The 12,514-nt window shown below is 36.6% G+C and overlaps 3 protein-coding genes across 3 annotated transcripts; 2 read left to right on the forward strand and 1 right to left on the reverse strand.

The window, feature by feature from the left end:
* The first annotated feature begins 32 nt into the window (after nt 1-32).
* On the forward strand, nt 33-967 carry LOC133330307 (melanoma-associated antigen D2-like). The gene is made up of 5 exons (XM_061538753.1): nt 33-212; nt 272-467; nt 533-689; nt 755-806; nt 887-967. Exons 1-5 carry the CDS (start codon nt 33-35, stop codon nt 965-967), a joined length of 666 nt encoding a protein of 221 aa, XP_061394737.1.
* A 768-nt stretch (nt 968-1,735) lies between these two features.
* LOC133330308 (uncharacterized) lies at nt 1,736-4,098 on the forward strand. Its single transcript, XM_061538755.1, has 3 exons — nt 1,736-1,849; nt 2,634-3,921; nt 3,995-4,098. The coding sequence occupies exons 1-3, from the start codon at nt 1,736-1,738 to the stop codon at nt 4,096-4,098; spliced, it is 1,506 nt and encodes a 501-aa protein (XP_061394739.1).
* A 2,848-nt stretch (nt 4,099-6,946) lies between these two features.
* On the reverse strand, nt 6,947-11,023 carry LOC133330309 (E3 ubiquitin-protein ligase Kcmf1-like). The gene is made up of 6 exons (XM_061538756.1): nt 10,950-11,023; nt 10,433-10,857; nt 9,280-9,540; nt 8,917-9,183; nt 8,609-8,841; nt 6,947-7,646 (listed from the first exon to the last, which is right to left on the reverse strand). Exons 1-6 carry the CDS (start codon nt 10,963-10,965, stop codon nt 6,992-6,994), a joined length of 1,857 nt encoding a protein of 618 aa, XP_061394740.1. The 5' UTR covers nt 10,966-11,023; the 3' UTR covers nt 6,947-6,991.
* Between the last annotated feature and the right edge of the window lie 1,491 nt (nt 11,024-12,514).

Consider the following 12,514-nt stretch of genomic DNA (forward strand, 5'->3'; position numbering starts at 1 on the left):
TCCATCCAAACAAAAAACAAATTTTGCAAAAAATGGAAACAGGCTTCGATGTTGGTGCAGTTGCAGGTCACCGTAATGAAATTATAACATATATACTCAACGGCATATCATGTAAGCTTCCCATGAAGGAGAAGGATATTTGTGCGGCTCTTAATATCAGAGGGAAAATGTTTAGCATGGCCTTTCAGCAGGCGAAAGCAGTTTTGCAAGAGGTAAACACGAAATTTTGAAATTCAATTTTTCTTTTTTTAATTGTATTTATATATTGTAGACCTATGGAATTGGTGTGGCCGAGTTACCTGACACAAAGAGTGGAAAAGCCTTTATATGCTATAATGAAGATACGGCTAAATGCCACCTATTATATGACGATGAACAACTGCAACAATTGACGTTGTTATTTATTGTTCTATCATATTTATTTATGCGCGGTTCCGATTCCCCAGATAAACACAATACAACTGAAGGTATGCTTATTTATACATGGGACTTTTTTTAGTTACATTTTTAATTTTATTGTTTTCTTTCGTAGAGAACTTGGAAAATTTTCTTAAAGGTTTGCGTATTAGATTTGATAGCTGCCATGAATATTTTGGAGGAAATGTGAAAAAACTGTTAACGGAGACTTTTGTCAAACAGCTCTATTTGAAACGAGATAAAGTTATATCCGATATGAATGGCGAAACAATGTGAGAGAAAGCAAAATTTTTAATATATATATATATATATGTATATATTCATGTTTTATTTGTAGATTTTTCTATAACTGGGGTCGTAGAGCTCACATTGAATTCGATAAAGAGATGGTTTTTAAATCCACAGCAAAGGTTGTTACATATTTCTCTTTTCTGTATTTTTTCATTTAATTTGAAATGTTTTTTTTTAGATTCTCAAGAAGGACCCCCGTGTATTTGTGGCAAAATACAATGAAATCTATGGCGAAGAGGAAAATCGTATGGAACAATAAATTATTTTTGTATTATATTATATTAAAAAAATATTTTATTTGAAATTATATTGACCCGTATAGTTTTTTAAATACCTTAATTGAAAATATCGGCATAAGTTTAGGGCCGCATCGCGGACCGTTTTGAAATTTTTACCACATGCTGTCCTTGCTGTAATTCTTGAAAATTACACAAAACTATAAATTATATATTACATTTATTATATAAGAAATTAAGTATTATATTCGAACTAAATTTTAAGTAAATATTACAAAATCAACAAATAAAAAGCTTTTTAAATTATTTACCCAAAATATTTTCTTCAGTAATGGTATTTTTCTTATAATATTTAAATAGTATGTATCTTATCAATACTAGTTCTTTTCCCTACTGGGTTCTTTCAAAGTTGTTCTCTTTTATTCATTCCTTGCAAATACAACACTGTATGGTTCTTGCAAGTGGCTTCTAAATTGATGTTGTCCGACAAGTGGCAAAATTACACATAATTGATTAAAATTCACAATTATTTTAGCTATTTAAAACAAGTATTAAAATTTATATAAAACCGTAAATAAAAAATATATTTTTTTTATTATAAACAAGAAAAATTCCTAGCATTACGAGATTACGATTATAAATGTAGATTGATTTAGATATGCCACACATCCAACATTAAGTTGCAATCCTTGTTTGCAAATTCTAACTAGGAGATTATTTGTTTACATTTTGTTGTAATTCTTGTTAGGATTCTCAGGATTTCTCGGAATCTATCCGCAGCGAAAACAATCATGATGGAAATTGAAAAGGAAATCCCTTACCTGGAATCTGTCGATGATTTTGATATAAAAAATTTACTTTGTCATGAGGAGGAGGATCCAGATATTCCAATTTTAACAGAAATGGTAAGTAACCGGACATTGTTCTCCAGGGTATTTTAATAAATAGTTTGTTATTGTTGTTTGATTAGGTAAGAAGCCATTATTTTAACTACCTCGAACGCCAGCTTATGGAGAATTTCCAAAAATGTTATTATCATCGGAATGTTGTGATAGATGAAAATACGCCGAATGGAGAATTCGAGGAAAAATATAAAAAATCAATCAAAAAGACTGCACATTTGCTGGAGGATAAGGCTGTGGAAGCGTGTCGTATATCATTGAGATATCAAAGGGCTATGGGAAAAATAGTGAGTATAGAGGAAGTAAATAAGACCAAGAATTCATAATATATATAGAAATCTACAAGGACACTAAATGCCGCTTTTGTAGAAGTCTATAAAGACGCTGTTATGGGCCTATAACGACTTCTTTATAGGAGCCTATAAAGACTTCTTTATAGGAGCCTATAAAGACTTCTTTATAGGAGCCTATAAAGACTTCTTTATAGGAGCCTATAAAGACTTCTTTATAGGAGCCTATAAAGACTTCTTTATAGGAGCCTATAAAGACTCCTTTATAGGAGCCTATAAAGACTGCTTTATAGGAGCCTATAAATACTCCTTTATAGGAGCCTATACAGACTCCTTTATAGGAGCCTATAAACATTCCTTTATAGGAGCCTATAAAGACTCCTTTATAGGAGCCTATGCAGACTCCCTTTTAGGGCTTTACAAATGGCAGAATCAATTAAAAAATATTTAATATATTATTCTTATTATCTTCTCTCTCTCTCTCTCTATTTCCTTAGATTCGAATTGTTCGACGTTCAACAGAAGAACAACGCCTGCTAAAGCCACTCGAAGAATCAATATTAAATTTTGAACTGAATGAACCACAAACCAAAGGCACCCAAACTGAAGATGGAACTTTAATAGATGGAAATTGTCGAGAAACCATAAATCACAATAATGAAAAACCTAAACCTAACCTCAATGATCACGAAAGAATCACTCAATCGACTGAAGATGACAACTATGAAATGACACTGGATGAAAAAATTGAAATATTCAAACGACATTTACATAATGGACACATAACTACAAACATGGATATTAAAAAACATGGCAAAAAGCTAGACGATAAGTCCTTAACGACAAAAAAAGATCGTCATCCTCATCATCATATTCGCAAAAAAGAATCACACAAAAGTGATAAACAACAACAACAACATCATCATCAAAGACGACGACATCATTACCATCATCGGCCGTATAAGGAAAATACCAAGCATCAAGTTATAGAAAAAGAACACACAACTCCTCTATTGGCAACACAGCCTGACCATCTTGAAACATCTTCACCATATCCACAACAAATCCCCGAAGCTGTAAATGAAACGGGTTTAACAAAATCTATCGATGCTGATGTTGTTGGCGATATGGAGAATTCCAATGACAGTGTTGCCTTGGAATTGGCCAGATTATTTAGTGAGGAAAAAACCGAATTGGATGAAATATTTGGCATTGATCCGAATCAAGAACCCGATGATCCACAAATATGTAAAATATTAAAAGAAATTGAGTTGGCTCAGGTGGGTGGAACACAACAAACTCCTAACCTTGATAAAACAATCAATCACAGTCCAAAATTGTCGTTACATATTAATGATAATCCTACAGAACAAGAAACACCTATATATCCTGCTACTGTCACATGTGGTGTTAGTGGTGGTGGTAGTAAAATTTGTGAAAAAGATCTCAGCAATAGCCTATGGCCATGTGAATTATTTATGCAAAAACGTAAACTAAGCGAATCTTTGGCCCGTTTGCTGGAAGAAGATTTGCGCTGGCACGAAATTATGAAATGGAAATTCGCGGAATTATTTGGCGATGATAGTGATGATGAATTTACACCCTGCAGTCCTAGTATTGAGCTGGATGATATACTAATGGGCAGCTGTGTTAAACGTATATCACCCTGGGTGGTGAAACATTTGATGATACCAATGCGACATGGCCTAATCGGTAATCGTTTTGTTTTCAAGAAGCTAGCCAGACATATAGCACGTTCTATAATCATGGAAAATCAATATCCAGGTAATTAAAAATTGTAAACAAGTACATAATTATGTTTTTTTTTTTTAAATAGAAATATTTTTTTTCTTTATAGATGAATCCATTATCAAAGGATGCATTGAGAATTATTTTTGCCTGCATCAGGCCGTTATGACATTGGATGATTTACAAGATGTACCAAGTATATCGTTAATATAGAAAGGAATGTTAAGATATGAATAATCAATGTAATATTTAGTTAAATACATACATATGCATATGTATTTCATTGAAATAGAAATATAATTTAATGTTTAGAATATTATGGATTTTTAATTATTGTAACGAAAATGGAAGTTGTGAATAACGAACTGAAAAAGTCGTATACACTAGCTGTAGGGAGTCCTTATAGTCGAGCTAAAATGAGTCTTTTTAGAGGGTCTGAAAGGAATCTTTTAAAGACCTGAAGGGAGTCTTTATAGACGACCTGAAGGGAGTCTTTATAGACGAGCTGAAGGGAGTCTTTATAGACGAGCTGAAGGGAGTCTTTATAGACGAGCTGAAGGGAGTCTTTATAGACGAGCTGAAGGGAGTCTTTATAGACGAGCTGAAGGGAGTCTTTATAGACGAGCTGAAGGGAGTCTTTATAGACGAGCTGAAGGGAGTCTTTATAGACGAGCTGAAGGAAGTCTTTATAGACGAGCTGAAGGAAGTCTTTATAGACGAGCTGAAGGGAGTCTTTATAGACGAGCTGAAGGGAGTCTTTATAGACGAGCTGAAGGGAGTCTTTATAGACGAGCTGAAGGGAGTCTTTATAGACGAGCTGAAGGGAGTCTTTATAGACGAGCTGAAGGGAGTCTTTATAGACGAGCTGAAGGGAGTCTTTATAGACGAGCTGAAGGGAGTCTTTATAGACGAGCTGAAGGGAGTCTTTATAGACGAGCTGAAGGGAGTCTTTATAGACGAGCTGAAGGGAGTCTTTATAGGAGCTGAAAGGGAGTCTTTATAGACGAGCTGAAGGGAGTCTTTATAGACGAGCTGAAGGGAGTCTTTATAGACGAGCTGAAGGGAGTCTTTATAGACGAGCTGAAGGGAGTCTTTATAGACGAGCTGAAGGGAGTCTTTATAGACGAGCTGAAGGGAGTCTTTATAGACGAGCTGAAGGGAGTCTTTATAGACGAGCTGAAGGGAGTCTTTATAGACGAGCTGAAGGGAGTCTTTATAGACGAGCTGAAGGGAGTCTTTATAGACGAGCTGAAGGGAGTCTTTATAGACGAGCTGAAGGGAGTCTTTATAGACGAGCTGAAGGGAGTCTTTATAGACGAGCTGAAGGGAGTCTTTATAGACGAGCTGAAGGGAGTCTTTATAGACGAGCTGAAGGGAGTCTTTATAGACGAGCTGAAGGGAGTCTTTATAGACGAGCTGAAGGGAGTCTTTATAGACGAGCTGAAGGGAGTCTTTATAGACGAGCTGAAGGGAGTCTTTATAGACGAGCTGAAGGGAGTCTTTATAGACGAGCTGAAGGGAGTCTTTATAGACGAGCTGAAGGGAGTCTTTATAGATATATATATATATAGTAGATGGGCTGGAAATGCCCAGCATGCTGTTCCCGTTGATATCACCGATTCCACTGCTACCAGGCTATAGAAAGGACCAATAACCGAAAGAATTAAAAGACAAATAATTGCTAGAATTCACGGCACTTCTCTAAATTTGAATTTGTAAATATTTTTTTGTATTATATTATTAAGAAATCATTGCTACATGGAGTAGTATAGTTTGCAATTTATTTGAAATCGGCCTTAATGGAATAAATAAATCGGCATTTTTTGGAATAAATAAATATTAATAAATACCTTTTGATAGGGATTTAAAAAAATTGAATGATTTATCGTCACCATAATTGTTTTAAAAGTATATTTTCTAAGTATTTTTTTTTTCGCAGCTCCTGCCATAGATCTTTAAGAATACATTTCCTAGATTTATCAAACTATCCTTTTTTTAAGGATAATCAGACCATTGGACTTCGTTTGTTCAAAATATTCCTCCTCACCCAAAACATTAATAATAACAACAATTCATGTTTTTTTTTTTTTTGAAGTTATGATTACAATAAGATTTTTTTCTTTTTTGTGGTTTTTTATAATTATATAAATTTTTAAATAGTTATAATATTATATTTATTTTAATAAACGAATATTATGTTGTTGTTGTTTCTTTTTTTTTTTTTTGTTGTTGTTTGCAACTGCTGCTTTGCTGTGCATGCACATGCTAACACCTATAAAATTCCATCATACTTTTTTGTTGTTGTTTTTCTTTTTGTTTGCATGATCATCGTCATCATCATCGGCAACATTTGGAAATCATATACATCATATAAACACACACACATATGCCACATCAATCTCAACTGGATCGATCGAGCGATTGACATTCGTCATTCACACATGTCATGCCGTGACTTAACTTTGTTGCTGCTGCTCAGGTTCGCATGTGCCAATTGAAAACAAACAATTATTGACAGAAGAGTAGGACAATGAATGTTATTTGTTGGTGGATAGTGGGAGAGAGAAGTGGATGGCATCACACGCTGTTGTTTCTCTTTTGTTAGTTTACTACATAAAATGCAAAATACAGAGAGAGAGAGACAGTGACATTTATGTGCTGAAGTAAAAGTAAATAATAGGGACAGTAGATTTTTGCTTTTTTGGTTTTTTTGTTGGCATGCCAATCCTTGATTGACCGGCCATCCAATCAAATGTCAGTCACCGTCATAATATAGTCCACATTTATATATAAATTTGGTTTGTTGATGGTGCTGTTGTTTTACGGCGGCGTGTGCGAAGGTGTTGTTGTTTGTCTGTAGGGTACGTGTGGTGATGTTGTTGTTATTGTTGGTGGTTGGTTAGTTAATTGGTTGCTAAGAATGGTGATTTTTATAATTGCGACGACGACGACAATGATGATCTTGGATGTTATTCTTTTTCTTCGGTTGCTGTTGATGCTGCTGCTCCAGGCTGTTGCTATTACATTTCTGAATACAATTATAATAACAATGCTGCTGCTGTTGTTGTTGCTGTAGTGATTTGGCGGGTCTATGGAGATGATAACACTACCTAGTATCGGGTATTTGATTTGTGTTTGCTGCCGACATCGCTGCTGCATTGGCGGCAGCATTTTGCTTATATTTTTGTGGCTGTTGACCTTGTTGCTGCTGCTGTTGTTGTTGCTGCTGCGACTGTGATCCGGTAGCAGCCGCTGCAGCAGCAGCACCCGCCGCCACTGTGGGTGGTGGACGACCACGTCGTTCAATGCCTCTATCTGTTGTTGCCCCAGCCGCAGCTGCTTTAATACCGCCAGCCGTTGCCGATTTCTTTTTACTTGAATAGGCCTGCTGTTGTTGCTGCTGTTTCAAATCATCAACAACAAAATCTTCCGGCGAGGTTTGTTGCTGTTGATGGACCTGTTGGCGTAACGTGCCACCGCCGCCACCAACACTGCTTGTTGTATTTGTAGTTTGTGCAGACGCATCTGCAGCATTGTTGTTCATCATTGTTTCCCGCGTATTGTCACCATACGACGACGACGATTCACTGTCATTGGCTGTGTTTGTGTTATTGGCGGCTGCCGCTGATGCTGCCTTTTCATTATTTACATTATCACTATTGGTAGTTTCCTGGGATTCGCCACGTTTATCATGTTCGGGATCCAGGTCCAATGAGTTACAAGCTAATGTTGAGAGCAATAAGGCTTGTACAAATTGTGATCTGTGCAAAAGCAAAAACAAGAAGAAGAACATTTAAGGACACGTAAATAAAAATCGTGCATATATAAAAGGAACAAAGTGTCGGGACCGACTATGTGATATGCTATCCAAACCACAAAACAATCAGGACAAATATCATTCTAGACATAATTCAGCACGCTATGGAAAATTTCATATTAATCGAATACAAGAGGGGTCCTGGCCGCGCCATTTACATGAAATCGTAAATTATGTATGGGAGCTCTATCGAAAACCGAATCGATTTAAATAAAACTTAACACACAACATTCTGGACACGATTCAGAGCTTTCTGTGTAAACTTTCATGCCCATCGGACATATTTAATTTTATTGGATACACCATTTACGTGAAATCGGATGTAATTGTATACCGAAGCAATATTTCAATTTGGACCATTTTTGGCAAAACCACATTATTCTAGACATAATTCAGAGCACGCTATGGAAAATTACATGTAACCGAACGGAAAAGTATATATGAAAGCTATATCTAAATCTCAAACGATTCAAAAAAACTCATCACAATCCGAGAAGCATTGTGATTTGTGGATGTGCCATTTTCATGAAATCGGTTGACATAATTATTTTTTGGTCTTGGGTTAATAAAACTCAGTACACGTCATTGTAGACACAGTTCGATATGGTCTGGAAAATTTCGTATCAATTGTGCTACGTCGTTGACGTAAAATATAATCTAAACTTGGGAATACGTTAATGCCAATAGTGTTCCAATTTAATGTGCCGTACCAAATTTCTTTGCAATTGGAAAATAAATGTGTCCATTACTTTGTTAAAAAAAACATGGACGTATATGTACGTCCCGTATATAACGATTTGGGAAAGTATTTCTTCTATGTATAGTTTCTATCTAATTCCCTTCCCATAACACTCCGTTGTATGTATACAATTTTAATTATATAATTTTTTAATAGCGTAAACTCACCGATCAGCACGTTCTCTACCAATTTCAGCCCATTCGGCTTCACTCAGTGTTGGTTGCATGAATTTTGTGAGCAAGAACTGTGATTGGGCACCACCATCAGCTCCACCACCGCTGCCATTACCCGATGCCCCACCAGCAGCTGAACCAGCATTTGCTCCACTGCCTGAACCACCAGCAATTGACATGCCCAGCATGCTGTTCCCGTTGCTACCACCGATTCCACTGCCACCAGGCTGTAGAAAGGAGGAATATTGTGGTGACAAACCGAAATCGTTGAAAGACAAATAATTGCTAGAATTCAACGGTACTTCTCTGGTATTTAAAGCACTTGCAGCCAGACTTGATTGCGCCGACTGATGCTGGGCCGACACCGACCATTCATTGGTACGCGATGAGCCACTGCCGCCACCATTGGCATTTGAGCCAGAGCCGCTACCACTGATTAGACCACTGCCAGATCCCGAACCTCCACCGCTAGCACCACTAATCACCTCGGCCATGGTTGCATTTGAATTCGATGATGAGACCAATGGATGGGCACGTCTTGGCAAACGTTCCAGTTGTTGACGTGTGGCCTAGAGATTTCCAAACCAAAAAGAGAGAAAGAGAAAACATTAATTTAGTATCGCCAAAACATTCTCAGTCACTAGTTGGGGAAAATTAATAATTGCCGTCACTTGTTGGCGCTCCAATTGTATTTGCATTTGCAACTGCTGCAATTGAGATGTTGGCGGTCCGCCTCGTCTTACGCCAGATAATTGTGATAGTAGCTCTGCAATCGGATCAACCGATTCCCGTCCAGAGGGTGATAAAGCTGAGAGACCACTCGAAGAGCTAAAGTGCATATTGGAACGACGTGCTCGTGGTCCGCCAAGTGTACGTCCTGGTATGCGACGTACTCCACCGCCATGTCGTATAGCTGAAGGTTCATCGTGCAAAGGAGTTAAGGAGAATGCCATAGCAAGGCAATGGAAATATTTGTTTTTTTTTATAGAATAATGTTTATATTAAATATAGTGATAATGATATGTGATTTTTGGATTTTTTACCTATATGTGGGGAGCTATATCTAAATCTGACCCGATTTTATATCTAAATTTGAAACGATTTTAACAACACTTAACACACATTATTCTAGACGCAATTCAATATGTTATACAAAATTTCGTCTCAATCGGACAAACATTTGGAAGTTTGGGGCACCATTTACATGAAATCGGACGAAAATATATATGGGAGCTGTAACTAAATCTGAATCGATTTCAACAAAACTTAGCACATAGTATCTTAGACTCAATTAGATACGCTTTGCAAAATTGCATACCAATCGGATACGCTTCGGATATTTGATGCATCATTTACATGAAATCCGATGAAAATATTTATGGGAGCTATATCTAAATTTAAACCGATTTTGACGAAACTTAACATAAGTCTTTCTACACTTAGTTCGCTCCGCTATGCAAAATTTCTTGCCAATCGGATACTCTTTGGATGTTTGGGGCACCATTTACATGAAATCCGACGAAAATATATATGGGGTCTATATATAAATTTAAACCGATTTTAACAAAACTTAGCACACATTATTCTAGACTTAATTAACTACGCTATGCAAAATTTCACGCCAATCGGATACACGTTGGCAGTTTGGTGGACCCTATACATGAAATCCGACGAAAATATATATGGGAGCTATATCAAAATTAATAATAACGATTTCCCTAATAAAAATATTATATATGTAAGAGTGTTACATGTGTGAGTGTTAAAAAAAATAATAATATAAAATACAAGTTGTTTGGTTTTGTTTAAAAAGGATATCAAAAATGAAATCAATTCCCGTGGTCCAGTACGATGTTCCAGCGATAGATGACCGGCAAAATCATCTGTGACTAGATTCGGTTCACCACCCGGTAGGCCAGCACATACCGGACATACAACTTCGGAGCTGGTCTCCGTATGTTCTGACGATACATGTTCCAATAGTGTGGCATCACTAAAACCCATTTTTTTACAATACGGACAGGTGAAACTTTGTGGCTGCTCGGTATTGAGCATTTCACCACCGAAAAACAATTCAATATCCGAACGTGTTAGTATGCATTGCATAGGATGATCGACCAAGTGTCGTGTTGATGTGACACCTTCCTCATAACAGTCGGCGCATAAATCATAATCATAACAAATTAGACATTTATAGCGTCGACCATTAAAGTTCGATTTAAGACATGAATCGCAGCTGACACCTATGGAGATTTTCAAATAAACCAAAAATACACGGAGGAAATTATTTGATCATCAATTGGAAATTTATAAAATGAATTTCATCACTGCTTACCTTCATGGCGACTCATTATTTATTTAGGAAAACTTGTGATAGTTTTCAATTGAAATTCGTTTCATCCACCTTTACGAACTTTCCGATAAAGTGTGGCTGCTCGGCTTTTTGATTTCCTGCTACTCTCTTTTCTATTTTCTTGTGAATTTGTGTTATTTGTTGACAGCACTCCACCACCTAAAAAATTGATCTTCCCTCCTCCAATTCTCTGTTTGCCAATGTATTACGAAAAGAGGATTAGAACTAAAAGAAAAAAGGCTATGCCTTTTTTTATCTAAGCACCAAAAATCGGCTACTGTTCAGTAGTAGTTTATTTATTTATAGGGGGCTACGATGTAGTTATTGAAATATCGTTGGAAATTGCAATCTGCCGTCTTCCACAAACAACAGTACTAATATGGCTAATTTGCTTCTTGTTGTACTCTTCAATTTTTCAGCAACAGCAGCAAATGTGTTCTGATGTTTGTTGTTGAATTAATAAATTGTGGATTTCAATTATTTTAAATTGTATTGTGTTATTGGTAAGAAGAATTTCCTTGCAGCAACAAATTAATCTGGAAAAGAGAAATATAAAAAAAAATATTTATTGTATCATTGAATTATGTTTAAAATAATTGCCAGCAATATTGTGGTTTAGGAAATATGTGGAGCATATTCCCGGTGGTCTGGAATACATAAAATAATTTACACTAAGATTCAAAACACGCATCTAGAATTGTGACCAATAATTTAAAAAAAGTCCTCAGATGATTTTTTCTAAAACAAATACTCAGGTCTCCTCGCGACCCTTTTTCTTTCAGGGGAAACATTCCACCGGAGCAAAAAAAAAAAATCTCAGGTATGCCAGGTCCCCATTTTTCAAAAGAAAAATTCCTAAGGCCTCAGTGAGGACTTAAGGATTCTCCCTTCCAATTAAATTGTTTTTTAAGGTATTTTTTCCAATGAAAGAAAAATGTCTCAAGAGTCCCTCAGCAGTATATTTTTAATTAAAAAATCTTCAGAACCTTACAATGACCAGTAATAACTCCTGTCATTGCTCTAATTTCAGTTTTGCTCAGGTCCAACAGTGAGTTTGTTCTTTGGGCTGACAGAGTCGGTCAGATAGATCTTAACACATTGCACCTAGATTCGTTGTGCCTCAAAAATCCGGAAAAGGTGACAGATGGATAGTTTGATCGAGTCATCGATTGCTAGATCTGTTCATTATCCATAATGTTAAAGTGTTTCCAAAACTGCTCTACACTCGAGGACGACCTCAGACATGATGTTACAGCATTTGATGGCTTTAAGAGCCGCCTGACTATCCACTTGTTTTAATCAATTCATTCAGACTTTTTTAATCAATTTAGCAGCCTTCCAAATCGTGAAGATTTCAGCTTGGAGAACACTACAATTGCTATCCTTCCGTCTTGGATTCGTCTGTACAAAAAGCCAGACTGTCGTCCAGAGGACTGTTACTACGCTTCCAGTCGTCTCTACTGGGGATAACGCTGAGCGTTCAGAGCCCCTTTGGGGAGTGCTCCTAGCGGCTCCAGTTATGCAGATTGGCGCGGGCGGTGGGCCTG

This window comes from Musca vetustissima, unplaced genomic scaffold, assembly GCF_032173495.1.
Source record: "Musca vetustissima isolate MV318-11 ecotype Yass unplaced genomic scaffold, APGP_CSIRO_Mvet_v1 utg249035, whole genome shotgun sequence".
Classification (NCBI taxonomy): Eukaryota; Metazoa; Arthropoda; class Insecta; order Diptera; family Muscidae; genus Musca; species Musca vetustissima.

Coding starts and splice junctions, on each gene's coding strand:
- LOC133330307 (XM_061538753.1), top strand. CDS start 33: ATGGAAACAGGCTTCGATGTTGGTGCAGTTGCAGGTCACCGTAATGAA. Junction 213..271: donor CGAAAGCAGTTTTGCAAGAG/GTAAACACGAAA, acceptor TATATATTGTAG/ACCTATGGAATTGGTGTGGC. Junction 807..886: donor TTGAATTCGATAAAGAGATG/GTTTTTAAATCC, acceptor GTTTTTTTTTAG/ATTCTCAAGAAGGACCCCCG.
- LOC133330308 (XM_061538755.1), top strand. CDS start 1,736: ATGATGGAAATTGAAAAGGAAATCCCTTACCTGGAATCTGTCGATGAT. Junction 1,850..2,633: donor TTCCAATTTTAACAGAAATG/GTAAGTAACCGG, acceptor CTATTTCCTTAG/ATTCGAATTGTTCGACGTTC. Junction 3,922..3,994: donor CATGGAAAATCAATATCCAG/GTAATTAAAAAT, acceptor TTTTCTTTATAG/ATGAATCCATTATCAAAGGA.
- LOC133330309 (XM_061538756.1), bottom strand. Junction 9,541..10,432: donor GGGAATTGATTTCATTTTTG/ATATCCTTTTTA, acceptor ACTCCTTTGCAC/GATGAACCTTCAGCTATACG. Junction 8,842..8,916: donor GTGCTTTAAATACCAGAGAA/GTACCGTTGAAT, acceptor TCCTTTCTACAG/CCTGGTGGCAGTGGAATCGG.